The sequence below is a fragment of the Cololabis saira genome, chromosome 6, assembly GCF_033807715.1.
Source record: "Cololabis saira isolate AMF1-May2022 chromosome 6, fColSai1.1, whole genome shotgun sequence".
NCBI lineage: Eukaryota > Metazoa > Chordata > Actinopteri > Beloniformes > Belonidae > Cololabis > Cololabis saira.
Window position 1 is genome coordinate 15,754,916 of NC_084592.1, and position 27,455 is coordinate 15,782,370.

At 42.9% G+C, this 27,455-nt stretch overlaps 1 protein-coding gene across 1 annotated transcript in view; it reads right to left on the reverse strand.

Moving 5' to 3' along the window:
• Positions 1-386: 386 nt before the first annotated feature.
• Positions 387-27,455, reverse strand: part of LOC133445866 (follistatin-related protein 1-like) — a 32,330-nt gene continuing 5,261 nt past the window's right edge. Inside the window, exons 3-11 of the mRNA XM_061723366.1 lie at positions 13,009-13,110; positions 12,786-12,915; positions 10,880-10,912; positions 10,583-10,713; positions 8,264-8,382; positions 6,763-6,875; positions 5,187-5,297; positions 5,002-5,096; positions 387-1,908 (exon numbers count right to left, since the gene is read on the reverse strand). Coding sequence (XP_061579350.1) covers positions 1,867-1,908; positions 5,002-5,096; positions 5,187-5,297; positions 6,763-6,875; positions 8,264-8,382; positions 10,583-10,713; positions 10,880-10,912; positions 12,786-12,915; positions 13,009-13,110 — 876 coding nt within the window. The 3' untranslated portion in view covers positions 387-1,866. The remainder of the gene's footprint in view (positions 1,909-5,001; positions 5,097-5,186; positions 5,298-6,762; positions 6,876-8,263; positions 8,383-10,582; positions 10,714-10,879; positions 10,913-12,785; positions 12,916-13,008; positions 13,111-27,455) is intronic.

A 27,455-nucleotide genomic window follows, 5' to 3' on the forward strand; every position in this document is an offset into this window, starting at 1 on the left:
ATATTACGACTTTATTCTCATATTACGACTTTATTCTCATAAATTACGACTTTATTCTCATAAATTATGACTTTATTTTCGTAATGTTACGACTTTATTCTCGTAATGTTACGACTTTATTCTCGTAATGTTACGACTTTATTCTCGTAATGTTACGACTTTATTCTCGTAATATTACGACTTTATTCTCATAATATTACGACTTTATTCTCGCAACATTATGACTTTATTCGCGTAATTTTACGACTTTATTCTCATTATATTATGACTTTATTCTCGTAATTTCCATTTTTTTTGTCTTAGTTCGGCCCTAATACTCCGTCGTACATCGTTTTTCTCTGTGCTTCTTTCGGCATTTAAAAATGAAAGCACACAAAAGACGACACTTTTTTGTGACGTAGGGGGTTTATTGGTATACATACATTTTCCTTACAGTCTCTGCACTTTTAGTGGAATAGAAAGATTGAGCTCCAACACTGTAATGAAATATCCACAGACATTTTTTAAGGGACAGAGTAACAAAGCGCTAGTTTTCCCTCTAAACTTTAGCAAAGCACACTTGTTCTTGTGATGCGCTTGTGGGATAACAGCCAGCATACAGGTTCGGTCGAGACCAACGCCGCTTACAGGTCTAAGGCACTGATTTCATTGAAAAAGGAAATTAAAAAAATCCCCAATTTAGGTACAAGTTTTAAACAAATACACATACATAAAAAAAAACAACATCTGCCATCAGATTCACGTTAATAACACACACACTCACCCCAAACACACACACACTCACTCACTTTTCATGTGCACCCAGATACTGATGCGTCTACGCTACTTCAGCTGACAGTGAGGCTAGTCCTTCTGTTAGTGACTTTGAAAGCACAGGTATAATATCGTTGCTGGGTCCAGAGTAATGGTTTACCTGGAGAATTTTGTACATCATTCAAACACTTCATCAAGACTTTGGTTTCAGTTTTTCACCATGCTAGACAGAGATGCGGTCTCGCCTGGGAGCAGAGAGTTGGACGGCTGGTCCAGCTTCGTCTCAGGACAGAAAAAGATGATCGAAAACACCAACCAAATAACAAAAAAAACACTGCACCAGTGAGACCTTGTCAAAGTATAGCATGGGAACAAGACGAGTTCAAGCCAATAACATGCTGTACATAGAGATAATCTACTATTTTTCCTCTTTTTTGGAAAAAAAAAAATCTTACTTGAGAAGTACAATACAAAGAAATGTGAGCATTGCGGTAAACTAAAGCCTAGCAAAGATAGGAAAACAAAAAAACAAAAAGAAAGAAGTGCATTGGTCAAGTAGTGACCCACTGTGTCAGTCCTAAACAGTAGCATAATCGAAAGCACGAGAAGCTCTTTGTTCTTATCTCCGCTTGTTCAAAACGTCTGCTGACACGACGGTATGGAGAAACACGCCGCACCAGGTGCTCCAACAGCTCTGCAAAAAAAGAAAAAAGGAAAAAGGGCCCTCCGGGCTCCAACCATCCTGTAAAACACTGACTTTCATATCCCAAAAGGTGTAAAAAACATAACACTTTCTTTTGTAAAGACTTGAAAAAAAGAGGATTGTAGTAAAAAAAGAAAAAAAAGAAAGGAAGAAAACAACACAGCCCCAGGACCAGTGTAGGAGCACAGTAATACAATCAAATATAACAGTACTGAACACAAGGCAATCTGATTACATTCTGTCATTGCCACGGCAACTAATAAACGTCGACATAAACATTAAAAGACTGAATAATAATTAACATGGAGAAACGTGGAAAAAAGTCAGTTTGATAACACTCGGTCCCGAGGAGGATCGAGTATGGAAGAAGGGGGCGATGGCGCGCATCCTCTTCCTCGCCATGTCTTTACTCAGGCCTCTTTTGTGCTGGTCTTCATCTTCTCAACTGTTTCCTGGATTAGAAAACAAAGTTTAAGGTGAAATCGAGGACACATTACGCCTTTGCTGACTTGAAAAAGGTCCAAAGTGGGTTTAAAAAAATGATTAAAAAGGTTCAACAGAGGAGTCATACCGGGAGCAGCCAGATTATTGGTTTGTTTTAAATGACTTCCTGCTTTTGTAAACATTGATTGCATAAACAGATTAAGCTACTGTAGCTCACGACCCCCATGTGGGGTCAGACCTGCCCCCTGAGACTCTTTCAGTTCTAGGGCTGGGCGATATGGACCAAAAGTCATATCTCGATATTTTCTAGCTGAATGGCGATACTCGATATATATCGATATTTTTTCTGTGCCATAATTGGGGTTTCCCCCAAAGCATTATAGCATAGCATCTCTGTTAGCTTCATTTTTTTCTGAGGCAAACCCTTAAAAAAACAGTCAGTTTTAATACAAAGCCTCGTGCCAAATGTCACACAGGTTCCTTTATTAACAGAGGTCTGCACAATATCAAAATGTATAAAACAAATGAAATAAAAATAAACTGCCTGCATATATATAAAAAAAAATGCTTCTTGAATAAAATAAAACAAATATCCCTTTCCTGCATAACAATTAAATTAAAATACACTGTGCAATTAATACAATGTAGACAGTAACAGGCAGACTTTTCCACTGAGGTTGACAGTTGTGCAAATAACAAAACATTTGTGCAAATCTCAAATAAAATATTCAAGTCAATTTGTCACAAAATAAGCTATATCAAAATCATAAAAAAAAAAAAGTAAAAAAAAAAGAATTCATATAAACGATATTGTCTCGTACCATATCGCGCTTGAAAATATATCGATATATATAAAAATCTCGATATATCGCCCAGCCCTATTCAGTTCAAGCAAAAATATCCTCCAACTGTCTCCGTTGCCGTGGCAGCAACGTATCTGATTGGTGTAGGTCGGTAACCAATAACCGTAGACCTTTAAACACAGACTTTGACATACATTTGGAAACAAATGTCTATATATAGTTGGTCCTGTGTCCTCAAATCTAAATAAAAATTCTGTCATGCAAACAAATATCACAGATAAAGATATATAAGTGCTGCAGCCTTTTACTGTGTTGTTAAAAAGAAAAGAACAGAGTGAACAAGCCCTTAATTGATTTTAAACGGTCCCAAACTTTTGTTTTTTTCAGGAAACCTGGATCGTTTTTTTGATCATTAATTCAGCGGACACCTTCCTAAAGTAATGCAATCAGGGCACTATTTGCCTGCCGCGGCATTACGAGCTGCCCTCCTGGGGTACAGAGTACATGATCTTGTTGACTCAGCTGTGGCCTCAGGCCAGATCCCTGGAGCTGCGTCGTGAGCATCATAATCTCTTTCACACATAGAGGCACACACACACACACACACACACACACACACACACACACACACACACACACACACACACACACACACACACACACACACACACACACACACACACACACACACACACACACACACACTAACCACAAATATAGCATATGTTTGCATTCATTTACTATTTTTTTTTTTTATGAGCATAATTCATTCAATCTTGTCACTGCTTCAGAAGCGCATCGAAGGGTAATTAGAAATGCACTCTTAGGGAATAACTAACGATTCACATTAAATTCCACATGAAGATGAGAGTAATGTCCCTCTGCCATCTGGGCTTCTACTTCCAACCCATAAAATGGTTTCATTGCTCCAATTCAGGGACCGTTTTATTATTTTCTAAGGTTAAGATTTATTATGCAGCTTCACGTGCCTACAGTGACAAAGCTGCAGACGCCGCGGCTCGCTCTGCCCCGTCAGGCTGGTGCACACTCGCATTAAAAGTTAACGCCTTATAATTCCTCCGTGAACCGTATTGTGCCGGCACGGCGTTGAAATGAAGATGCTTTTATTCAGGAAACCCACACTGCCAGTATTCAGGGGTCTACATCTGAGTTATATATATATATATTTTTTTTTACATTTATTTATTTGACAGGGACAATACAGTCAGACATAAATACAAGCTTGCAGCTGATGTGATGCATGTAGAGTTTATAGCTAGTGCTAATTCTCAACCCCAGTTGGGCTCTTCCACAACATTGCAGTACAATATAAAATTCATATACATCAATTAAAAAGACCATTCAATTCAATAATACAATCATGCAATATTGCATTTTCATGATATAAAACCTTCCCTCACTCACTCTCCCACACAAATATACACACTATTTACAGATGAGTACAGTTTTGATTTTTCTTTAACCAGGTTTTAGTTTTGGTGATGAACATGTTAAATGGATTTAATTTCTGAAGGCAGTGAGTTCCAGATTTTACAGCTCTTATAGGAGAAAGTTGTCCTGCAGAACAGGATTTTGAAATTGTGGTTCGAGGAGGTTCTGGTGACTCTGTTGCTGTTTTGTCTCCCAACAAATCGACAAAGTGGCTCAGGTGCTAAGTTGTTTATACACTTAAAAAATAATTTAAGAAAACATAAATCACTAAAGCTTTCAAAGCTTAGTAAGTAATATTTTTTGAGTATGTGGCAGTGGTGGTACCTGACTGGTTTTCTATCCGTCGTATATTTATATACGTCTTTGAGCGCTGGAGAGCTCATTCAGCGACAGGCTCCTTCACCCTAAATGTGTGAAGGAGCGCTACAGAAGGTCCGTCCTCCCTGCAGCTGTGAGACTACACAACCAGCACTGCTCACAGTAGACCACATACATAACAACCTGACAATAAATGTACATACTGGAAAATACATACTGGAAAATAATGTGCAATATCATTCACTGCAAAGTACAATTATGTAAATATCCGTCTGTTATCTTATTTATATACCAGTATTTTTTATTATTATTATTATTGTATATACCAGTACTGTTTATAGTGTGTCATACTCTGATATTATTATTGTGTTATTATTATTTCTATCGATGCCTCTTGTTTTTGCACTATCCCCTTTGCTGCTGTACACTGCGAATTTCCCCGCTGTGGGACTAATAAAGGAATATCATATCTTATCTTATCTTATCTTATCTTATCTTTTGATGGGGTTTGGGATGACAGATACAGACCTGGTGCTTGTTGAGCTCGGCGACGCGGAGGTTCCACTCCTCCTCGGTCATCTCGGCTCCGGCATCAGCTGACTCCTCCAGGGCCGCGTGCTTGTCTGCATATAGAGATAACGGCGCGGTCAAGGGGCATGTTATTGAGAAGGGGAGTAAATCAAAGCTCTCCAACGGAGCTGAAGAGGCCTCACCGGTGCAAGTCATAGCGGTGCAGACCCAGTTGCCGCAGGCGCAGACGCAGCGGTTGCACTCCACCTGGGTTTCTGCTCCGTCCTCGTAGGTGTCGTCCTCCAGGGCACATTCTGCAGGGAAACACACCACGACATGACGACAGATAACACACGGCAGCACGGGTCGACAGACCGGCAGTGCACGCTAAGTAGGAGGGGTCAACGAATGACTATTAAAGAAAAAAAAATACACCTACTACTACTACTACTACTACTACTGTCATTTAGCAGACACTTTTATCCAAAGCAACTTACATCTGAGAGAACAACACAAGCACAAAATCACATAAGAGGATCCAGCTGGATAAGTGCTGGTCAGACTGCTGCCACGCCAGTGCTAGAATATATATATATATATATATTAGGGCTGGGCAAGTCAACGCGTTATTATCGCGTTAACTCATTCATTTATTAACGCCGACATTTATTTTATCACGCATTAAAGCATGTTGCTCACATGCTTTTGTTTTGAAAAGTCTTTTGCCGGCTGCTGCGGAACCGGAAGAGAGTTGGCGGAAAAACATGCGGAAAAGCTAAAACAGACATGGAGAGCGGTAAAATTAAGGTTACATGGACATTTTCATTTTAAAGTTCTCCCAGACGGCGGATTCGACCCCTGTAAAGGAAATTTCAATAATGATTTTGTGCTTCACACTTTCTAAAAGGGACATTTGGTGATGAATATAGACGGTAATGCTGCTCCCCGTTAAAAGTTTCTGCTGTTACCTCAGAAATTGCCTGTTTTAATGTCATGATTGTGGATCAGGATTTTGTTTATTTTTCATTTTTTTATTTTTCATAAAAAACATGATGGCATTAATGCCCTGGCAGTGGCAATTTGACATTTTTACACTAAATATGTGTTACTGGCAAGTGCTGATGTTTGCACAACAAATGTTATGGCACTTTCGTTCATACTTTTATAAATAGAAGTGCACTTTACACAACTTTTGAATTCATTATTTGATTTTGCATATACAATGTGATTAATCGTCACAATGGAGGAGAAGAGTCTAGCTACTGATTTCACGCCACGTGGTGGTGGAAGCACCAGGCGTCTTTCACTGGCTGGGTGGAGCCGTGGAGAGGGAGTGTTGCTCTGGATCAAGTAGTGATCAAGTGTTTGGTAAGCCAGAAGCAGAGCCACTTAATTGTTTTATAACCCTCAAGCGTGACAAACTTGATTTTCATTGCCAAATAAATCCTGTGCATGTGCAAAAGACATAAAAAAAATTGAGGCCAAGTGTGAGTGAGTCCATGAACTTTGTGTAGCTTCAGGGTTCAGTGCTCCAAAATAACTAGCTGAGGAAGGAATGCCTTGGCTTCCTGCGACCTTTACCCCAGATACACCGGCCCCACAGCTGACCGACGGAGCAGACTGCCGAGGCGACCACGAAGCCAACTGCGTCTCAAATTCTCAGCAGAAAGCAGCGACTGGGTGATGACTTCCACAGCTCCCCCCCAGCTTTTTTTTCTTTACGATTCAGGAGTCCTAACTTTTATGGTACATTATTTAAAACGGTCCCTTTGGGCTCACTCTTCTCTGGTGGGTTGAAGCCAGGCTTCAGACAGTTGAGGAACTCATCAAAGCTCAGCTTCCAGTCGGCGTTCTCGTCAGAGAGCTCGATGAGGGCGTCCACGCACAGGCTCCTGGGAAACACAAATATGCATGAAAACACAGGAGAAAAAAGTGACAAAAAACAGTATTAGAAAAGCAAGAAGCATGAAATGGTAGTTTATAGATGGTTAGGAAAATGGGAAGTGGCATCTCTGTTGTTAGAAGATGCAGGACATATTTGTCACTAAAATCAACTGAATTAATAACACAAGCTTTAATCTGTCGACCCTTGACTACTGCCCAGTGGTCCGGTCAAACGCCACAGCAGACATGATAAATAAACTTCAAAGAGTGCAAAATAGAGCTGCTCGCTTGGTCCCGGGTTGTGATTTCAGAACAAATGTATTTAAAATGCATAGAAATCTCTGCTGGTTAATGGTAAGAGAAAGACTACTTTATTCTTTATGAATATTTGTAAGAAATGTATCCATATCAAAAACCCTGCAAGTTCTATACAAAAAATTATGTTACAGTTCAGAAAATCAGAGCTACAGCACAAGACGTGCTCTCAGAGGTAATTACTCACTGTCAAAAATAAAGACAAACTATGGTAAAAGATGTCTGGAACCCACTTCCCAAACACTTTAAGCAAACTATTAACATAAAAGAATTCAAATTGTTGGTAAAGAAAGATCTCTTGAATAGATACATATAAAAGCACTTTGAGATTATTTTATGAAAAGTGCTTTACAAATAAAATGTATTATTATTATTATTATCATTATTATTATTATTATTATTATTAAAACTTATTTAATTATTATTAAATAAATAAATAATGTAGATAGTATATGGGTATGTGTATTATATATATATATATATATATATATATATATATATATATATATATATATATATATAAATAAATTTATTAAATTTATTAAAAATGGTTATTGGTGAAAACTATGATAACTATACATTGTTTGAATTTGTTGATGTTATAAAATGTATGAATATGTATTGTTTTTATTTATATCTAAATGTTAAACGGAATGACTATATTATTATTATTATTATTATTATTATTAGTTTTTCCTTTCTTTTTTTATATGCCACCTCTTTAGGTTTGCTTTTAATTTTTTATTGTAATGTACTGTGTATTATGGGTCGGACCCCAGGAAGAATAGCTGCAGTTTTGCTGTAGCTAATGGGGATCCAAATAAAACTATAAACTATAAACTATAGAGGTTCAATTCCACAGGGGATAGGTGTTTGTTCATTCGCAGGCTCCCAGGGGGGGCCCGGAGGAGTGTTTGCTCACACAGCGTGATCTACATGAGCACTAACACAGAAGCAAATACTTCAAGGAGGTGGAAAAGGTGGAGATAATGGGGGTGGAAAAATGCAGATAATGGTGACAGCTGCAGGAACCGTCTCACACACTCTTACGTAAGCCTGCAGATGCAGGGAAAACTCTGACCTGAGCAGCTTGTTGCTCTCCTGATCCGCATAGGACTGCAGCTCCACCAGCGAGTCGTTGTGCTGGATGAACTTGAGCAGCTCGGCGGAGTCCAGCTTAGAATCGCCGTTGTCGTACGACTGGGGACAGGTGGATAAACACGGATAAACAAAAAGGTAGCACTTTCAACACCTGACAGTCCCTTACTCTCACTGAGTAACTGTATTCATCAAATCAATGAGTGGATGTGCCAGAATTTTCTCCAGCTAAATGCAGAAAAGACAGAGGTGATCCTTTTTGGCCCTAAAAATGCAAGATAGCGACTTTTTTGTGTCAATTGGAAACCATGAGTCTGAGAGAACCAAGATCACATGTGGGGTTCCTCAAGGGTCCATTCTCGGACCGCTTCTATTCAACATCTACATGTTACCCCTAGCCCAGATTATGGAACATCATAACATTTCCTACCATACTTATGCCGATGACACACAACTATATATTTCAGTGTCAACACCTGACTACAGTCCCCTACTCTCATTGAGTAACTGTATTCATCAAGTCAATGAGTGGATGTGCCAGAATTTTCTCCAGCTAAACGCAGAAAAGACAGAGGTGATCATTTTTGGCTCTAAAAATGAAAGGGAAACGATCAGCGCTCGCCTTGGCTCCATGTCATTGACAGCTACAAATCTAGCCAGAAATCTTGGTGTAATTATTGACTCAGACCTGAACTTCAACAGCCATCTAAAGTTTATTACTAAATCTGGCTATTGATACCTGCAAAACATTGCTAGAATTAATGGGTTTCTGTCTAAACAAGACATGGAAAAACGTATTCATGCATTCATTTTCAGGAGGTTGGATTATGGCAATGGCATCTTTACAGGCAAATCCATCAGGCAGCTGCAGCTGATCCAGAATGCTGTCGCCAGAGTCCTCACAAACACCAGGAAACTGGACCATATTACACCGGTCATGAAATCACTACACTGGCTTCCAGTGAGTCAAAGGATAGAGTTTAAAATCTTACTGCTGGTCTACTGAATGGCCACTGAATGGTCTTGGATCAAAATACATGCTGGATCTGTTAGTTCCTATGAAGCTCCCAGACCCCTGAGGTTCATCTGGATCTGGTTTGTTGTGGTTCCAGAACCAGAACCAAGCAAGGTGAGGCAGCGTTCAGTTATTCTGCTCCTCACCGGTGGAACAAACTTCCTGTAGACCTGAGGTCTGCTCCAACTGTCAGCTCCTTCAAATCGGGCCTAAAAACATTACTGTACAGCACTTTGAGGGGAAAGGAGAAGGGGAGTGCTAGAAATAAAAAAGAACATTGTATAAAATTGCATAATAATACTATAGATATGTACAATAAATATAAATACAAAACATTGAAAAACATTAAGACATTGGGATGTGGCAAGTCGGCCTGATCAACAGGCCGACTTGATCAACAAATACTTACCTGCTGTACTCTACTGCCCTTACTTTTTAACGTGTGCTTTTTATTATTTTACCTCTTTTCTTATAATTTTATTCGTTTTTACTGTTTAATTGTGTCTTGCCGCTTTTAATGTTGTTGTAAAGCACTTTGAATACCTTGTGTTGAATTGTGCTATACAAATAAACTTGCCTTGCCTTGCCTTACCTGTGAAGGTGTGGCAGAAAATCACGCTTGTCACGTTTTGTTCGATACGTCTCATGTGGGCCGTGAAAATTAACGTGCAAGACGAGTGAACTTGCACTCGCTCTGAAAAAATACCATGACAACCGTGCTGTAATTCTGATTCAGCTCGCCAAGAGCCACTCAAGCACTGGCCTTATTTAAAGTCTGCACTGTTGTTGGATTGTATTTCCAAAAGGAGACAGAGTTGTGGCCCAACATGAGACATTCTACTTATTTCTGGCCTACATTTTCATATGACTGAAGTAAATATTCACGCTCTGGAGGGGCTGCGTAATGAGGCTGTCGAGGTAGTTTAGGAGTGTGAGCGCCGGACTCGTCATTATTTAATAATTTTTGTAAGCTTGTGCAACAAAGATGATGCAAAAACTTTCCCTGCACTCTCAGAAAGTGCGCAAACGTCTCTCATAATGCAGAAAGAAACAGCGAGATACTTCTATTTCAGCGAACTTCAAAGCCCCATCTGCCCCTTGTCCTTAATATCATTCAGGTCAGAGAGGCGGGGGTCCTCCTCTGGAGAACAGAGGTCCTCATTAAAGGGAATTACAACCTTCAGTTGACACGCTTGGCGTGTCCGCCAGCCCAATAATCGGGCTCGGAGGAGGGACGTGCACTAGCACAGGCAGGGGTTCGGGCGCCGCCGGCGAAAGGAGGCCTACCTTGAAGTACTTGTGCAGGATTTCGGAGAAGTTGGAGCCCTTGACAAACCAGCCGTCTGGAACGACCTCGGTCTGCAGCCACTGGATCACACGACTCCGCAGCTCGTTGCGGTCGGCGGCGTAGCACACCACTGCAGCGGTGGAGGAAATATTTCCAAAGGTCAGAAGCGATAATTAATACCCCCAAGGATAAATGTTGTCTCAACAGTGACCGACTCTCGTCCTTTTTCTTTACGCCCTTCCCACCGAACTGTGTGAAGTGCAGTACATAAATGCAAAGAGGAGACACATGCTCACCTGGACTGGCGGCTGCCTGCTTTGATTTCTTTTCTAAAAAAAAAGAAAGAAAAAGATTTCAGATTTGTGGTCACTAGCGAAGGCCAAAGGTGCAGAAGAATGGGAATGTGACGTAACCATAACGACGTTGATCAATGTTCACGACACCCGTGACACAATGAGCGTATGGTTGGGGGGGAGTTCAGTCCAGATAAGCTGCCATTATTAGATGTGGCACCTTATCATCTAATAATGAAATGATAAGTTGAGGTCAGCGGTGTGAGCGGAACGGCTCGTTGGCAGTTTCGCATGGTGACCTTTAATGTTTCACTACGAACCCAATCACCTCGCTTTATTGTGTCCATGAAAGAGTCCATGTGCAGAGATCACATGTTCAGAGATCACATGGGCAGCCAGGTTAGAGAAAAAGCTCAGTTTGTCAAACTGGCAGGAAATGTTACTATGGGAGTTGGTGCTGTTACTGAAATACTCATATAAGTGCAGTCTGATGTTAAAATGGTCAAAACAGTAATCAATTGTGCATCTTTCACGCATCTGATCCCCGAGTCCACATAGCTGTTTAAAAAGTGGCATAAATGTGATTAGTTCTTGAATGTTTAGTCCATTTCTGGCTTGTTGAAGCAGCTCCATGTAACAATACCCCCTCTGACCACACGGGGGCGGTATAAACACACACTGAAGTGCATCTCCAGTAGGACAAAGGGCTGCTACAGGACATGCCGGACCGTCCCCACTCATTAAGGCAGCATTGTTAGTGGCTCTGTGGGCGACACAGCAGATCTACAGCATACGCCCCCTTGTGGTGAGAAGTGGTATTGCAACACAGAGCGACTTTAAAGCACCAGGAATACTGATTTCTTTTTTTTTTTAAGAAAGTCTCATGGTCCCTACTTACAGCAAAACCACCTAAATTATGTTTGGACTCCGGGTTACAGACATCATCATCAAAAAGACTCGAGAAAGTAACAATGGAAGAGAAAATGAGAATGACTTGACGAGTGAATCTTGCACAGCGTCATAAAACCTCCACACCTCTAGGGGGAGCCTCTGAGCTAAATGTTGCAGAAGTTCCTTTGTGTCGCATTGATTTGTTGTTTTTCTGGCATCATTTAAAAAAAACAACACTTTCCTTGATATCACAAATGATTCCCACGTCCAAGGCGCCTGTTAATGGACCTTCTGTCAGCGTTTTTTCTGTAACTTTATTCACTTCAACAATACTTTTTAACATCCCAAATGGAAATTATATCTTTATTATTTGCTCTGCAACTGTTTCTGTGTTGTTGTCACACTGGATTATACCATTTTTGTAACAAAGAAGAATCAAGATAACAAAGACATCAAAGTGGCATTGAAGATTAGTTTAGCTTATTTTATGAGACTAAATATAATGCAATATTCATTGCATTATATATTCATTTTTAATTAAATCACAGCAGTGTTTATGGATTAGATTTAAATTTTATTTATTTTTTTTACTTTTAACTGGACATAACGAGTTTAAACACATATTCTCAGTCACAGGCGTGGAGGTGGAGGAGCTCAGTGGGATTTATCAGAGGTGGCGATCAGGACCAGAGTTTATCTGACATTAGCAACACGTTATTAACCGTCTGATAAGGCGGTCGAGCCAGCAAGCGAGGAGAGCTGCAGCAGAGTCGAAGGGTAAGCAGCTGCAACGTGGCGACCGGCGGAGATAGAGGCGGGCCGCATTTGAATATCCGTGGCTTTGCATGCATTAAATGAGTTACACCTAAGTCATTGGACGCCATGAGGGGGATTATGAGAAGCTCTAAAGCCACCCACATAAGAGAAAGAAATCCCTTCAAAAAAGACTTTAACATTCACATGAAAGAATGAAAATGAAGAAGAGTGAGCGTCTGCGGCGATGAGCTTGTGCTTGTACCCTGACAGTGTCCTTCGTGGGCCACTTGGATCTTCAAGCCGGTCAGACAAGCGTCCCTGTGCAGCTCGCAGTGATTCCTGTAGGTCTTGCTGTTGCTGCCGCACACCGACCTTTTGTGTGGTTTACAACTCTGAGGAGACAGAGGAACAAAACCCGAGTGAGAAGGAAATGGAAAGTGGAGTTTCTGTTTCTGCCAGGCGGAAACCGCGAAGGCAACCCTCACCTCGATGCACAGGCAGCTGGGCTCCCCCTTCTCGTTGACGGCACACTCCCTGCCGGCGCCGCAGAACACGTTGGCGCACACTTTGCTTTTGCTCTGCGGCTCCTGGATGACACGAAAGACACATCGGTGACACGTTAGAGATAGTTGCAGCTTGGGCACACAGGGTGGTGCTGTTGCATCTGTGGAAGTGGTTAACAAGTCTGAACTAGGGCTGGGGATCGATTAAAATGTCAAGAGTTGATTCGATTCCGATTCTTAAGATTCAGAATCGATTATCGAGATTTGATTCGATCCGATTCGGTTCCGATATTGATTTGGGTTAGTGTTATTAAAACTGTTTTTTGAGCTGTTGCATGAATTATATGACTGCAGTTATGCAAAATATTACTAATAGTATCATATTGAGATTAAACAGCAAGTATTGGCAGCTAATGATGCTGTAAGGACCAATCAGCTCCCAGAATGCTGATAGAACTGCTTTCAGAAACATCGTGTGGCAGAATTATCAAACAGATCCAGGGAGGAAACAGAGACGTATGAAATCGGTTTTATTTTTTCCCACATTCCGTTTTTATTTGTTCCATTTTCGGTCTATTTTGGTTTTTAATTTTTGAGCATTTGGTTTTTAGCATTTTTTGCAAATGTAACCCCAAGACAGTATATAAAGTAATGAAATATAGACAATTTATGCTATTATAACCTAACACTTTAATGTTTTCATACCTTTAAACATATTTAAAGGCAAAAACATGGCACCAGTTATTCTCGTGTCCAACAAAACATTCCTTTTTTGGGGATAAACAAAAAAATAACCAAAAGTTGTAATGTAATGATGAAAAAAAAAATACATAAATAAATAAAAGAAAAAATAAATAAATAAATAAATCGATCTTTAGACATATGAATCGATTTTTAGGAATTAATATGAGAATTGATCTAGAATTGGGAAATCTATTTTTTCAACACAGGCCTAGTCTGAACAATCAATAAAAACGTGAAATCACAACCAATAAGACATTTCTGAAACCTCAATTTAATCAGTCTTCACATGTAAATCCCTTCTTTTTTTTCAAGTGTGTCATATTAAATATCATATAAAGGAACTATAAAAAGCTTAATTAAACCCAAATTATTAAGATTAAATCACCAAAGATCCGCTGCAACTTGCTCGGTACATTCTGTACCAGTGGAAGTGGAAGCTTAGGAGACAATATTCGTGTTATGGCTAAACCAGGCTTCTTTTAGACTCCAATACCCTTACAGTTTGACTGAATTCATTAAGTGAAACCAGCTTCTTTACATCTCGCTGATTTAAAACTTATTTCTTAATTCAATGCAGCCATTTGGGGTGAATAGCTTTAAGCTTTAAGTCTTTGGAGCAGATTCAAGGACTAAGTGGGGAGCAGACCAAAGATTAACTTGATAGATGAGCGTAATAAGACTTTAGTATTGCGTGATCCACTATGTCAAAAGCCTTAAAAAGATCATTAAAAAAAAAGGGCTGCACAGCATTACTTGCTTTCCAAAGGTTCGATGAAATCAGTCTTGACTTTAAAAGCTGCTGAAGTCGTTCTCTGTCCTGATGGACAGTCTAATAAGACAGAAACTTTCAGTTGTTCATTCTGAAGAGTTTCAAGAACCTTATGGTGGACAGACAAGCTGGAGATGAGTCTGGAGCCGCCAACATCCGCTGGGTCTGCGTCTTTAAACACGGGAGGGCGGAGTCTCAGAGGTGAGCATTGATTTTTGCGTTTGTGACGTTAAAAAGAGGCTCACTGACCCACCTCGGCCACGTTTGACGATAAATTTGACGATACATTCTCACAATTGCGTGAGATCATCGTAATCACACGGAGTGAAACAGCATTTATGACCGTGTTTTAACGATTTGTGAGAACTAAGGTTTAACATTTAAACAAACGAAGATGGGAAATATAATAAAACAGAACATTTGTTCGCGGTTCAGCCTCAGACCGTCTCCTCTACAACTTTAATTCACTCTCGTCTGCTCTTGTAAACATTCCTCATTTGTTGTTCCGACGTCTTTTCTGTTTAGTTTTTTAGAAAATTGCAAACAGACTCAGAAAATGAGGTCACCGCTGTTGCAGAGCAACCAATCACGGGATGCCAAGCGGCGCTCGGCGGGCCGCTTGTTTGACCCTGGTCACCTCCTCCTTCGCCCCCGCCTCCGACTGTGTGTGTGTGTGTTTGTGCGCTGGAGTTTGCATGTGTGTACAGGGTGTTTCCACATCTGGAGTCTTAGCTGTGTTTTCCTTTTTGGCCCCTTCCCATGAGCAAATCTTTTCTCCTCCCCGTGTCCCGGTAATCCCCTCCTCCTGCCTCTCTGCCGCTTCCTGCAGACGCCAGGCCAAAAAAAAAAAAAAGTTGTCATTTCGTTGCCTGAATTCACACGAGCTGGATCCCAAGTTTCTGCGAGCGTTCCTGTGTTTATACATCCACCGTCTGGTATGTAGCTTTGAAACGAGGTGGATTGCTGTCACGGCGCCTTAATAAGCTGTAATGATAAATATAGCCGTGTGGATTTAGGGGGTGGGGGGGCAGTCACATGCTCGCGTCACGCTGCAGCAACTCAGGAGAACTCCAGCGAGAGGAGGGGGGATTGTGGGGGATTTATCTTATTCCTCTGCGTATTTCCTCTCATGAAAAATCTTAAAAGCGATCCGTGTTGCCTTGAGCGAGTTGGACAATTTGGTGTGGTGGGCGCCGAGGGGCCGGGGGCCCAATGAAACCTGCGGAGGCCCCCGTAACAGCATGAATAATGGATGGACTCCTCAGATGAACCCGCCACGAGGAGTGGGTGTTCTTTGGTCCGTCCCTCCGAGCAGAGGATCCCGGCACGCCGCTAATGAAGGCGGAGGCGCCTGATCTGAGTGGATTGTTGCCATAGTGAACGCATGAACAGCCTCCTGCCGCGGCCTTTCTACACAAATGTCAATCTTAAATCCACAGCGGAGAGCGTAACTCAGATTTTATGACTTGCAAAGACGTAAATGTCACAAACGTGGAGGTGGAGCAGCAGGCGCTGCTGACCTAGTGGTCTTCAGGGTCGCTTATTCTCCATCCAAAGTCTGCAGATGACATCGTGCACATGACGAAACCGGTTACAGGTGTTACCGCCCCCTTTTACAAAGTTACCGTCCCTTTCTGGATGGAAACAACTCATCAAATCTGAACGGTCGTCATGGAGACGTCGATAGCTGGATTATTTCATTTCAAGGTGATGCATTTATGGCTCTCGTGGATCTCATTTTAGTGACTTTTAGTGACCTCTCTGGCCCACCTGCGATGAAGTAATTATCACAAACGACCGGTTTCGTCCTCCAGCGCCTCACTTTTACAATCTCCTTGCAGGGAATTTTCAGCAAGACGCCTCTTCTTCCACGGTCCCAAAGTGGGCGTGGTCAACTCAAGAGTGGGACATCTGGCTAGCTAATGTGGACATGGAAAAGCACCACCATATCTACAAGACCTCATCACTCCACAAACCTCCACCCGGTCCCTCAGATACAGGCAGCCTGCTCCTCCGAGTCCAACAAACAAGACTCTGCACCATTGAGGGCTCCACAGAACTTGGACAATTTTAAAACAGGCCTAAAAACCTTCCTACTCAGGAAAGCTTTTAACTGCTAAGGAGAGGAGAGAGGAGAGGACGTTGGCGTGTTTGTTTGCCACTTTTCCGTCTCTGAGTTCTTAAATTTCTTAATTTTATTGATTTTGATTGATATTTATTGATATTTTTTTTTTACTTGTTTTTAATTCATTTTAATCTTGTAAGCACTCTCTGAATGAAAAGTGCTCTATAAATAAAATCTATTATTAGGGCCCGAGCACTTACAGTGCGAAGGGTCTATTGTATCTGTAGGAATTTTTTTTTTTCTTTCTTTCTTTTTTCGACGAAATGAGGGCCTTTTTGCCCCCCTAAACGTTCCCCAAAAGTCACCAAATTTTGCATGCAAGCCAGGCCTGGCGAAAAATTTGATATTTCATGGTTTGCACTAATTGGCGTGGCAAAATGGCTCAACAGCGCCCCCTAGAAAACTTTGTGCCTCAAGCCCCACAATACGGTTTGACGTACATGCACGAAAATCGGTACACACCTGTATCATGGCACAACTTAAAGAAAAGTCTCTTGGCGCCATGGCCGAAACCAAACAGGAAGTCGGCCATTTTTAATTAATCGTGTAATTTTGGCGCAATTTATGCCATTCCTTCGGCAGTTAATACGGGCTGAACCGTAACGTGCACCCAGGTGTGTTTATACATCAAAATGTGCGTCTCCATCCTGCGACGACGTGCATTACTTTTCTCTGTCAAAAGCGTTACCGTGGCAACGCTAGACGCCAAAAAGCGCGCCCCCCCTTCATCTGATTGGTCCAGACAGAAAAAGATTTGTGCCTCAAGCCCCATAATACGGTTTGAGGTACATCCACGAAAATCGGTACACACCTGTATCATGTCGCAACTCATGGCATGAATTAGCCCCGTCCCTTCTTCTGATTGGTCGATATTTGATAGATCCTATTTTCTGCCATAACCTTTAAATGGTTTGACATACATAGTCGTGGGTGGTGTCATCGGACTCGGTTTTGACTCCTTCACCTTAATTGGTGCAAATTAGCCCCGCCCCTTCTTCTGATTGGTCGATATCTGATAGTTCCTACTTTCTGCCATAACTTTTGAATGGTTTGATATAGAGAGTCGTGGCTGGTGTCATCCTCTAAATGTCCAGGCCTGAAGAATCTACATGCAACTCATACAAGCTTCCACTGCAGCCTTAACGTGCACGAGGGTGCGAGGGCCCGTTCATCGCTGCTTGCAGCTTTAATTATTATTACCTATTATTAGCTTTACTTTAAAAAAAATGCTAAATGGCCTTGCTCCCTCCACTGTCACGGACATGAGACCTGGAGCTCTGTTTCATCGCGAACATTCGGCTACAAGCCTCCGAGGTCTCTGGTTAAGTTTCTACCTGGTTGCAGGTTTGAGTTCCACACAGTGGTGTTGGTCTCAGTTTCAGAGTCTGCAGCATTGCCACCGCTGGAAGAGGGAGTTTCTGAGGGATAGATGTATCGAATAGCTCGCACTGCGAGTTTGTAATACGACCCGAACATCCTGTGACAAGCTTTTGCTGTCAGAGGCTTCCTGTCAGGTGACCTCACCTCTCACTGTCGCCACTACGGACTGATCTTGTCCTCTGCGTGACGTCTGCAGCCGTCCTTCCACCCCGGTTAGTACTTTCTACACTGTCAACTCACCCGTTCAGCCCCCGCTTATACCTCCCACCACAGATCAGCGTCGCAATGTAAAAAAAACTACCTGAAAACAATGACTACGTTTACATGCAGTCAATAACCCTTTTAAAACCCGAATATTGACAATAACCCGAATTTGCATGGCCATGTAAACACCAATAACCCCTTTGAATAACCCGAATTTGCTCATATTCCGGTTTTTAAAAACCTGAATATGACCCCTGGGTTACTCCTTTTAAAACCCGAATATTGACAATAACCCGAATTTGCATGGCCATGTAAACACCAATAACCCCTTTGAATAACCCGAATTTGCTCATATTCCGGTTTTTAAAAACCCGAATATGACCCCTGGGTTACTCCTTTTAAAACCCGAATATTCGGTCATGTAAACGCCAAAAGGAATATCCCCATCAAACGGAACATGAATTTGTTTTTTGCACATGCTCTGTTCACAAGGAATCCTGGTCTTTTGAGTCCAGGAAGTTCTTATAAACACGGAGAAACACAAGACCACGCCACACTTTTGGAGTGAGGAGGAGACTAATCACTTCATAAATGTAATGAAGGATATGAACATTTTGGCATTTGTAGACGGTAGAAAGTACCGGGATAGCGAGATTTACAAGAAGGTGAGCGAAAAGTTGCGCGAAGCAGCATTTGTTTTGAATTTGGATACAGGAAGAAGAAGCGGAAATGACGCTAATTGCGCCATCACGTTCTTCCGAATGTTTCAGTAACCGGAATATTAGCAATAACCCGAATTTTGACTGCATGTAAACGTAGTCAATTACGCCGCTCCATGTTTGTGTTCTTCACACGGCACAGTGAAGTGAAGTAAAGATGCTACAGAGCCGAAACCAACCGACTGCGTTAAGAAAGCTAAGGATCATCGCAGATACTTTAAATATTCCCAAGCATCTTGCAGGAATCTCATTTTTTATCGTATCTATAAGAGAAACTTGAGCCACTCGGTCACACAAACACTTCTTTACTGGTATCGGTACAAGCGGTCGTTGACCCGGCCATCGGTGGAGCAGACGCTGGAAACACAACTCTGGTTGTCCTATTTAAAAACGGGGGAACATTTCACTGACGTCAAACCATTTCCTTTCTCTCTGGATGGAAACTAATCACAGCAGCTTGTTGCTAAATGAATCGCACCAGAATAACGAGGGTCGTTTATAGAACGAGCTGCCCACGTATGAACCTGCTCTACAAAGCTCTTTTTGACTCTTCTTCTTTTTTTTATGTGTGTGTGTGTGTCATCTTCTGATTAAGTTATTTTCCTTTTTACAAACATGCCAGTGAACCAAGACCGGACCCAGGGGGCTTAGATGGAGGTCAGGAGGAAAAGGAGGGGGTTATGAGGAGTGTGGATGTTTGGAAAAAAGGCAGAAGGTGAGGATGAGGGAGGAGAGGACAGGCGCTTAATCGTCTCCCTCCCACATGTTGCTCGGCTTGGAGCTGCGGCAGGCTTCGTTTAAAGGGCGATGTTCTCTCGCTTCACTGGAGAGGAGCCTCTCCTGTTTTCCACAGACGACGAGCATGTAGGCAGTATAATATAACGGCAGTGACACAATCTGCACGCACTAAATAAAACACTTTACATGAGCCTGCGGGCCTTTCTCGCCAGCGCGTCCTCACGCCGAGCCATCTGAGGAGCAGAGCTCATCCGACTGTCTGAGCGGGTTTTATGCACACGCCATTACACGTGTGTGTGTGTGTGTGGGTGTGTGTGTGTGTGTGTGTGTGTGTGTGTGTGTGTGTGTGTGTGCGCATCGGCCCGAGATGCTCCACGGATCCAACGAGTAAAATCGACGTTTCTTTTCCTGCGGATGTCACTTCTCCGCCTCTGTGAATCCACTCCCACGATGCACCTTGCCCTTCATTAGCAGAGGAAACATTGATTCAGAGATTGTAAACACCCCCTTCAGAGGCAGCAAACTGCATAATGGAAGCTCATTTTAGGGGGTTTTGGGGGGGGTAAGTGCTCTGAATCCTGGATGGAGTCTGTTCGTGGAGCCATTTAATCAGCGATTATTTGGCACAGCGAGCTGAAGTCGATGCCATCCAATACGGGCAACTGTTCAGCCTGTTCTCATTTTTCCTCTTGGAGAGGCGCCGCATCAGAGCTCGACTCCATCGCCAGACGAGAAGGATGGATCGACATACAAATGATTGCTTCAATCATGACAGCATCTGGACGTACGTACTAGAGCGAGCTGATGTCTTCATCTGCTGAAATAAAACCCGATTTGGGGGTTCAGGGTAGGGCTGGGCGATTTTGGACAAAAATAAAATCCTGATTTTTTTCTCTGAAAACCTGATTTTCGATTTCGATTTTTTTGGTAAAACTACAAAAGACAATGGAATACATTGTTTCAAAGATTTTATCTTTATTTCTAAAGAAAAATAGCAAACAAATGTCCCTATTGGGAATGAAGTGCAATTGAAAGATACTGTAAATCCTCCTTGAGTTTAGTAAAGTGACAACATTAACAATTTTCTTGACCAAACAAAGATGACTAGACGCATGCAGCCAGCTGCAAAAAAGGAAAATCGATTTTCCGATTTTCCTTTTTTTAACATCGTCTTGATTAATAAATCCGATTTAGATTTTAAATCGATTAATCGCACAGCCCTAGTTCAGGAGTACAGATAAGGTAGTGGAAACTAAAAAACGTGTTGCATGACTGTTTAACAAGAATGAGGTGAAGTAATAGAAGCGAAACAAGACACAGAAGAGAAGTGACAGAGCAACTCGGGGAGGGAGGGAGGGAGAGAGGGAGGAGGGGGCTGCATTCCTGAGCTATGTTGTGTCTCAGCTGGCGTCCAGCACAGTTCGCCTTCCCAGTATCTGGGTCAGAGAGATGCCGCCGCTCTCCCGCTCTCCAGCGTTTCCTGTTCGCCCCGGCCTCCGTCTGCCTCTCGGCTCCACCAGACCTGGGCCTGATCCAGACGGGGGGCTCAGAACCGTTAAGCTTCGGGGCCAAGAAAGACCTCCTCTCTTCTGTTTAAGCAGGACTTACCAGAAGAGAGGTGGACCGCTGCCAGCGGGGGAACGAGAACCTCTCCCACTCCGCACACTGTAAAAGCTCACAAACCATCCAGCTCTCTCCTGTAAGGCATTTATGCGAGCTTGTGGCTAAATCCATCACGCAAGGGGAGAAACGTGACGAGACTATCCTCACAGAAACATGTAGCACTTGTTCTCAATTATTTAAACCCATCCGATCTCAAACTCCTATTTGACTGCGTCTTTACTGAGATCAAATCAATTTCCGTCTCACTTTATTCTGTTACACCGGCAAAGACCTTCCATCGGTCCCCAAAGAGACACAATCAACCTGAGACGCTCAAACGCCTCGTTATATTTCATGGCCTAAACGGCGATTGACTGACAGTTGAAAGCAGATAAAGAGGAGTGTGTCCTTGGAGTAATGAGGCCGAAGAACGAGAGATGCGTTTGAGCCTGATGGATCATCTCTGAGGCCGAGCTGGAGACCAAACCAACGGGAACGAGACTCCGTTTCAGTCGCCTGTTACTTCTCCCTGTTTCTTATTCAGTGTGAAAAGAATGCGCCGATGATGTCATCCCCGTCTGCAGCGTGTTATTTTAAACCCCCCGTCCATCGTTCTGCAGCTGCAGCCAGGCAACTCCACCCTGACAGACATCGGATTCAGCAAAAAATAAATAAAAAATGACAGAAACACAATAATGAAAGGAGGCAAGGAATGCAAAGAGAACGGGGCGAACACAGAAGAAAAAAAGGGGTTGGAAAGAGAGACTAAAGAAATGCAGGAAATAAGTCACGGGCTGCGCAGAGCTACATCTGCTCGCAGTTAAAACGTCAGCAGAGGACATAAAACACAGAACGCAGCGCCGTCCCCGGTCCTGTTCATCCCCGGTGTCACTCCGCCGAGACAACAGTGTCCCTCCTCTCCTCACCGCCTCTCCTCATCATTCCCCATGTCACCCTGTTCAGGACTTCTCTCTGTATTGCACTTTTAATAACCAGGTAACCTTGACAACGGCCCTAATCCTGTCCAACGTCCTCTCATTTCCTCACTTTGTCACCTTACTGCCCCCTTGAACCCACGCCTGATCTTTTCTGGGCTTTTTTTTCTTCCCCCCCATCGCCGGGGAGGTGAAGCGAAGGGAAGAGGGAGCGAGGGAGGGAATGTGCAGACATCCTCCCCTCCGCTCGGAGGCCAGTATCGGGGCGGAGGACTGGAACATGTTTGGAGAAGGAAAAGGCCCTTTTACAGAGTTCAGTGTTCGGGAGCTGCTCGGCCGTGAACCAAACCTGCGATGACGTCCACGCAGCTACTGATCCGAACCAACCCGGCTGGTTCTTTGCTCCAAACAATCTTAAGACTCACGATTTAATAGGAATCTGAAGGAACGAATTAAATGATCATCAGCTGATTCCAGGAACGTCAGAGACGTTCTGGTGAAAACCTCCTGGAGAACTTGATTCTAGTCTTGACATGTGTGGACATCCATGCATCCATCCATCCATCCATCCATCTATAATCCATCCATCCATCCATCCATCCATCCATCCATCTATAATCCATCCATCCATCCATCCATCTATAATCCATCCATCCATCCATCCATCCATCCATCCATCCATCTATAATCCATCCATCCATCCATCCATCCATCCATCTATAATCCATCCATCCATCCATCCATCCATCTATAATCCATCCAACCATCCATCCATCCATCTGTACATCCATAAATCCTCCATCCATCCATCCATAAATCCTCCATCCATCTGTACATCCATCTGTACATCCATCCATCTGTACATCCATCTGTACATCCATCCATCTGTACATCCATCCATCCATCCATCCATCCATCCATCCATCCATCTATAATCCATCCAACCATCCATCCATCCATCCATCTATAATCCATCCATCCATCCATCCATCTGTACATCCTCCATCCATCCATCCATCCATCCATCCATCCATGCATCCATCCATCCATCCATCCATCTATAATCCATCCATCCATCCATCCATCCATCCATCCATCCATCCATCTATAATCCATCCATCCATCCATCCATCTATAATCCATCCATCCATCCATCCATCCATCCATCCATCTATAATCCATCCATCCATCCATCCATCCATCCATCTATAATCCATCCATCCATCCATCCATCTGTACATCCATCCATCCATCCATCCATCCATCCATCCAACCATCCATCCATCCATCCATCCAACCATCCATCCATCTGTACATCCATCCATCCATCCATCCATCCATCCATCTGTACATCGTCCATCCATCCATCCATCCATCCATCCATCCATCCATCCATCTGTACATCCATCCATCCATCCATCTGTACATCCATCCATCCATCTGTACATCCATCCATCTGTACATCCTCCATCCATCCATCCATCCATCCATCCATCCATCCATCCATCCATCCATCCATCCATCCATCCATCCATCCATCCATCCATCCATCCAATCAGGTTGCCAGTCCATTGCAGGGATCTTTCATGGATAAAAAAAGAAAACAATCTTCTGAATAATTATTAATCAGCACAAAAAGACCAAGAACCTGACAGCCTCATCAATACACGGTCCTAACCAATCATCCTTGTTTGGAGCTTCTGTCGTCTTTGAAACTGAGCCAACACTTCAGCCACCTTCCGCTGCATTTTGTCTTTTTGTGTTCACTTTATTTTTTATTTTCATTCCATAAAAAATCTATTTTATCTGTCAAATTCCACCCCATGAAAAATTACATTTACATATATTGACCATCATCGGATTGTAGCCGTCACGCTTTATAAAAGCCTGCAGAGCAATCGGCTGTTTGCAGGTGAATGCACAGCCGGAGAGTGGAGGCGGATCTTCTCCGGTGCATCTCCATAACAACATCTGACTCAGCGCTTTGCAATATACCGTTTACCTTTACTCTTACTTTGATTTAATGCTAATTACACCACATTAAACGTGAGGTATTAGGTATTCAGAAGCCACATTTACTTCCTTGTTGCTGTTCAGTACAGATACGAAGTCTGTTTAAAAGGGTGCTACATTTTCTTTTACTGTCTTCTGAAAAAAGTATCTAAAAAGGTCTTTAAATGAATTTCCTACATGCCACTTGACAGAAGGCAATATCTCGTGAAGGTAAATGGATGGTTTTCTTTTTTTTGAAAAGTACATTACAATGAAATTCAATCAGTTCTGCAGCGTGTCACATTAAAAGATAATTTGACCCATCCTGAGATTGAGCTCAGCCGAGCAAAGAGGTGGCGCAGCTGTGATCACTTATAAATTCATGAGACATTACTGAACAGACTAACACGTTCAGATAAGTCCTGAAATATTAGGACAGAATGATGTCTTTTTACAAATGTAAGCTGTCTAACGATACATATTCATGTCTCGGTTATAGAGTTATAGAGAGAATGATGACTCTCGGCTTTACTTTTAAAGTATTCACGTTCGGCGAAAGTCGAGGAACTACAGCTTTTTAATGTGTAAAACTCTCTTTCTCAGTGGCTGAAGCAGACAGGAAAGCTGTTTGATGGACAGATGCGGGTCATTCCTTCGCCATTTCTTCTTCAATTGAGCCAATAAAAGTGTGCCGTTAGTGAGTCCACCATTTAAAAAGAAAAGGCCTCCATGAAAGACATCAGCGACGTCTAAGATTGGAGCATCGCTTCTCAAGTCGGCCGTGAAAGGAAGAATTCATGAGATCAAATACAGAAAAGAAAATAAAGACCAGAAAAGATCTGAAACCCTTTAAAGGAAGTTAAAAGGGACCAAAACGACGACAATCAAAACAGTTTTGACTGATAACAGGCCGTTTTCAACAAAGTGCCAATTACTGCTAAAACCATGGTGCAATCGACCGATCCGCACTATCACTTAAGTGGAATGACATTTTTGTGACCTTTCGTGGCCTTGAAATATTTATACAGTAAAATATTTATTTTGACTTGCACTTTTTGGAGATGTGTTCCTGTTGACTTTACCGAGCCGTGATATTCAGCTCCCGCTGGAGCGGGTCGCAGCCGAGCGTGAAGCGGCGGGGATGAGAATCAGCACCGGCGAATCTCAGAGCGCGGCTCGGCGGTCGGGTAACCGGAAAGAAAAACCTCAGGTGGATGCATCTCAGGGGTTTTTCACGTTGTTGAGGGAAAGAACGGGGCAGGAGATTGGCAGAACTGTGCAGCATCAGCGGTCACGTAGACTTTGTGCAGGTCCGTCGAGGTGAAGAGGAAGCTGAAACCAGTCGGTCTGTGTCCACACCGAGACAAGGAGCCGTCTGATTGGACATTTGGTGAAGACACCCCTTCAAACACCTTCCTGAGGCCTCAGGCAGACCGGGGAGCCACTGGAGAGATTATATCTCATAGCTGACACAGAAGAGCCCAAGGAGCCAGAAGGGGGGAGGAGGGTGTTCCTCAGGCTGGAGACTAGGGCCCCGTACACACGTAGCCCATATCTGCTAAACCAAAGATATTTTCCTACGTTTGGACCTGTCATCCACATGAAAACGCAAATAAACGAATGTTTAAAAAAACTCTGGGCAAAGTGAAGATTTTTGAAAACTCCGTTTATGTATATGCATGTAGACCTGGTGTAGACGAAGACAACCCGGAGTTTTGCGTTTTCGAACGTCACATTATGCGCCAAAACAACAACAAATCTGCTCTGACGTCTAACGTGCGACCTTTGTTTACTACAGAACTACAGATGATCCACCATCTGTTCTCCAAGCTATTCATTAAATAAATGGTCTCTACTCTTGACCACCGTTTACTGCGTTACACCGACACAGAGCCTACGCAGTAGGGTACGCGGCGACGTGCACCGTACGGTGCGCGGCTCCCGCGGAGGCAGGCCCGAAGGCCGGAAGAACAGATGATCTACAGGTTAGAATGCTTATGAATGTGGTCGAAAATGCAGATCTTCGGTTATGTGTGGAAGGTTCTTTTTTTTAAAACGATGTAATGTGGATACAAATTATTTTATAAACGGAGGGGGGAAATATTCGGTTTTAAAAATACCCGGCAACGTGTGTACATAGCCTAGGAGACTAGTGGAGGCAGAAAGGTCCTTTGGCAAGACTGTTCCTGGTTCAAATGCGGCCTTTGCAATATCTCCCATACCCATTTTCCATCAAACTGGTTCCAGTACTGGTGCTAGTTCATAACTCGTTCAACTTGCGAACCAGCTTAGAACCGGTTTGATTTTTCCATAGCTCGGGTGCTAAGTGGAGCCACGTCATTACGTCATAACAAACGTGAGTTACGTCGCTGCGTTTGCGCGAAAGTTGAAGCAACAACAACATATACATGTATGCTCTAAACGGACATGGTCCACGTAGCACCTCCGTGGACCGTATCACTAAAAAGACAGGTTGTCTACTCCTCAGACCACTGCTGCTTTGCTGCATCCAGATTAATTTGTCGCTTATTTGAAAATGTCTCCGTCTCTCAGTTTTGCTATTGCGGTTGGTCTTAATAACTCCGCCCCCTCCGCTTACGTAAGAGTTCTTTCCTCCAGCCCAGCAAAGAGTTGGTGCTACTTTGGAACTGTTTTTTCTGGCCCGGAGCCAGTTCTTTGTCAGTGGAAACAGAAAGCCTGGTTCCAAACTCAGCACTGGCCCAGAACCAGAACCAGCCCTGGAACCGGTTTGGTGGAAAAGGGGTACCAGTGCCTGTGTGGGTTTTCTCTTGGTAGCTTTGTCCAAAGGAGGGAATAGTTTTGGTTCCTTGGAAGCCATTTTCTTTCCCAGGCATGAAACTTTACCCTCCCTAGCATCCAATAATAGGCCCGTGTTTGTTTCGACCCCCGAATTGGTACTTTAAATATCCAGATCTGTTCTAAGACGGCTTTGTTCGGATTAAACTTTTCCAGTGAGATGAGAGAGTGTGAAGAAAACAAAAACTCCTCCTTTTCATTTAGATCTAAATGTTCATAAATTAAAAACGATGCCAGAGTCCAAATATTTATGGGACCGGCCGCATGTTTAACTTTAGTTGTTTATGACGACATGGTCATTATCTCGGTCTCCAGAGGCCGAGGTGGCGCTCTGTCTGCCGGCGAATGTGCTCATCTGGGCGTGTAAGCCGGCAATGATAAGATGCTCGTGCAGCTGGAAGACT